The sequence below is a fragment of the Alexandromys fortis genome, unplaced genomic scaffold (genome assembly GCF_014885135.2).
Source record: "Alexandromys fortis isolate MF-2015 unplaced genomic scaffold, M_Fortis_MF-2015_v1.1 scaffold_0, whole genome shotgun sequence".
Taxonomy (NCBI): Eukaryota; Metazoa; Chordata; class Mammalia; order Rodentia; family Cricetidae; genus Alexandromys; species Alexandromys fortis.
Window position 1 is genome coordinate 22,291,168 of NW_026067949.1, and position 2,214 is coordinate 22,293,381.

Here is a 2,214-nt window from a genome sequence, read left to right on the forward strand (position 1 = left end):
GGACAAACTTGAACCTGGAAACTGACCTTGACTTCCTTTACTCCTTTCTTTCCTTTGACAGTTCCTGCAGAAGGTTTTATTTTCTCATTCTTGTTTACCGTCTCATTTACAGGCTTTTTCCCACTTGATATAACCCCAAAGAATTTCCGAATGTCCTAAAAACAGAAGAGGAGACATGTAAATATTACACACAAAAACATTCTAATTTCAGTTACTAACAGGACAACTTTACTCAACTGGTCTAACCCAAGTCATCTCTCCAAATCAAGGCCATCTGTATTCAGCAGCATCCTTTTTATAAATAAAAGCCACCTGATAAAATTACCTGAATTAAAAATAAGTTTCCTGCCTGGTGGTGGTGATGCATGACTTTAACTCCAGCATTCAGGAGGCTGAGAAAGGAGAATCTCTGTGAGTTTGAGGCCAGCCTGGTCTACAGATTGAGTTTCAGGACAGGCTCCAAAGCTACAGAGAAACCCTGTCTCAAAAAACAAGCAACAACAACAAAAAGGTTTCTAATATAAACTAACATTAACCCCAGGCAGTGGTGGCGCATGCCTTTAATCTCAGTGCTCAGGAGGCCAAAGGCAGTTCGAGGCCAGTTTGGTTTACAGGCTCCAAGCTACAAAGAAACTGTCTCGAAAAAAAAAAAAAATATTAATCCTCAGAATGTAAGCAAAAACAAGTAAAACTTTTGACAGCATTTACTGCTCTTGCAAGGACCTGGGTTCAGCTCCCATCACCCATAATAAGTGGCTCACAACCACCTATTTGGGTTCTTACGCTCTCTGCAGGCACCTACATGCGTGTGGTGCACTTAACCTCACACAGACACATAAATAAAAATAACAAAGCAGTTTTGTTTGCTTGTTTGCTTCTGTTTTTGGAGACAGGGTTTCTCTGTTTAACAGCCCTAGCTGTCCTGGAACTAGCTCTGTAGACCAGGCTGGCCTCAAACTCACAAAGATCCGCCTGCCTCTGCCTCCTGAGTGGTGGGATTAAAAGAGTGCTACACCACCATCCGGCAACAAACCAGTTTTAAAGAATTGTTTTTGAGGAGTTGGGTGTGGTGGCACATGCCTTTAATCCTAGCACTTGAGAAGCAGAGGCAAGTAATTTCTGTGAGTTTGAGGCCAGCCTGGTCTACAAGTTCCAGTACAGCCAGGGCTGCTGAACAGAGAAACCCTATCTTGGGGAGGGGAGAAACTGTTTTGACAATAGCAGCACAGTTATGAAGAGGCAGGTAGTGACTGAAAATGCATGCACATACAAATCCCATAGTCCCAGGTGACTGAGAAGACACAGCTTGATACCACCAACAGCGACAAGACTCACACTTCAGTTTGAGAACCTGGATTGTTCTTAGAAACTAACAACGTTGAAAAAAATTTTCTCTACATGATTCTTTTCAAACTCTAAAGAAAGAAAAAAAAAAACTGGTGCCTACTATAACATACCTTCATTACTTGACCCTGGGCTAAACTACAGCTTTCAAATTAATCATACAAGGACTTTACAATACAATTTAGCATTAAAAGCATTCAGTTTTCTTATTCTTTACATATATATTTTTCTTACCTTCCTTTATTTTTATTTTGTTTGGAGACAAGGTCTCACAATGTATCCCTGGCTGTCCAGAGGCTCACTATGAAGGCTGGCCTCTAACTCATAAGAGGTCTGCCCGCTTCTGCCCTCACACCCAGTGCCGGGGTTACAAGAGCACACCACCACACCCAGCTCCCTACCTTTCTAAAACTACTGTAGAGAGGAAAGTGAACAGAACAGACCTTAGAATCAAGAAGCCTTTGTTTGAGTCTGCGCTCTAGTGCATTCTACTTGTGTGATCCTGGACAATTCGTTGGTATCTCAAGCTATTTTCAGTTAGGTGACATGGGATTCATTATACCTACCCTTTACAAAGTTCCAACATGCATCTGTTATTTTAGCTCAGCAAAAAGCTTCTCCTCTATTATTCACTCAAATCCCTGAAACAACACCTTTTATAAACTATTTAAAGCAAAGAGGTAGGATTTCATATCTTCCTTTGCAGATCTGTTATATAAAAAGTTCTAACTCATTAATTAAATCTAAGTTTAAAAAATCTTGCTAAGGGCTGGAGAGATGGCTCAGTGGTTAAGAGCATTGCCTGCTCTTCCAAAGGTCCTAAATTCAATTCCCAGCAACCACATGGTGGCTCACAACCATCTGTAATGA

General features: G+C 41.1%; 1 protein-coding gene across 3 annotated transcripts in view; it reads right to left on the reverse strand.

Annotated features, from left to right (window-relative positions):
• Rfc1 (replication factor C subunit 1) overlaps positions 1 to 2,214 on the reverse strand; it is a 65,021-nt gene that overhangs the window by 47,161 nt on the left and 15,646 nt on the right. For all 3 annotated transcript variants that reach the window (XM_050149957.1, XM_050149954.1, XM_050149955.1), the window contains exon 2: positions 27 to 155. In XM_050149957.1, coding sequence (XP_050005914.1) covers positions 27 to 155 — 129 coding nt within the window. The remainder of the gene's footprint in view (positions 1 to 26; positions 156 to 2,214) is intronic.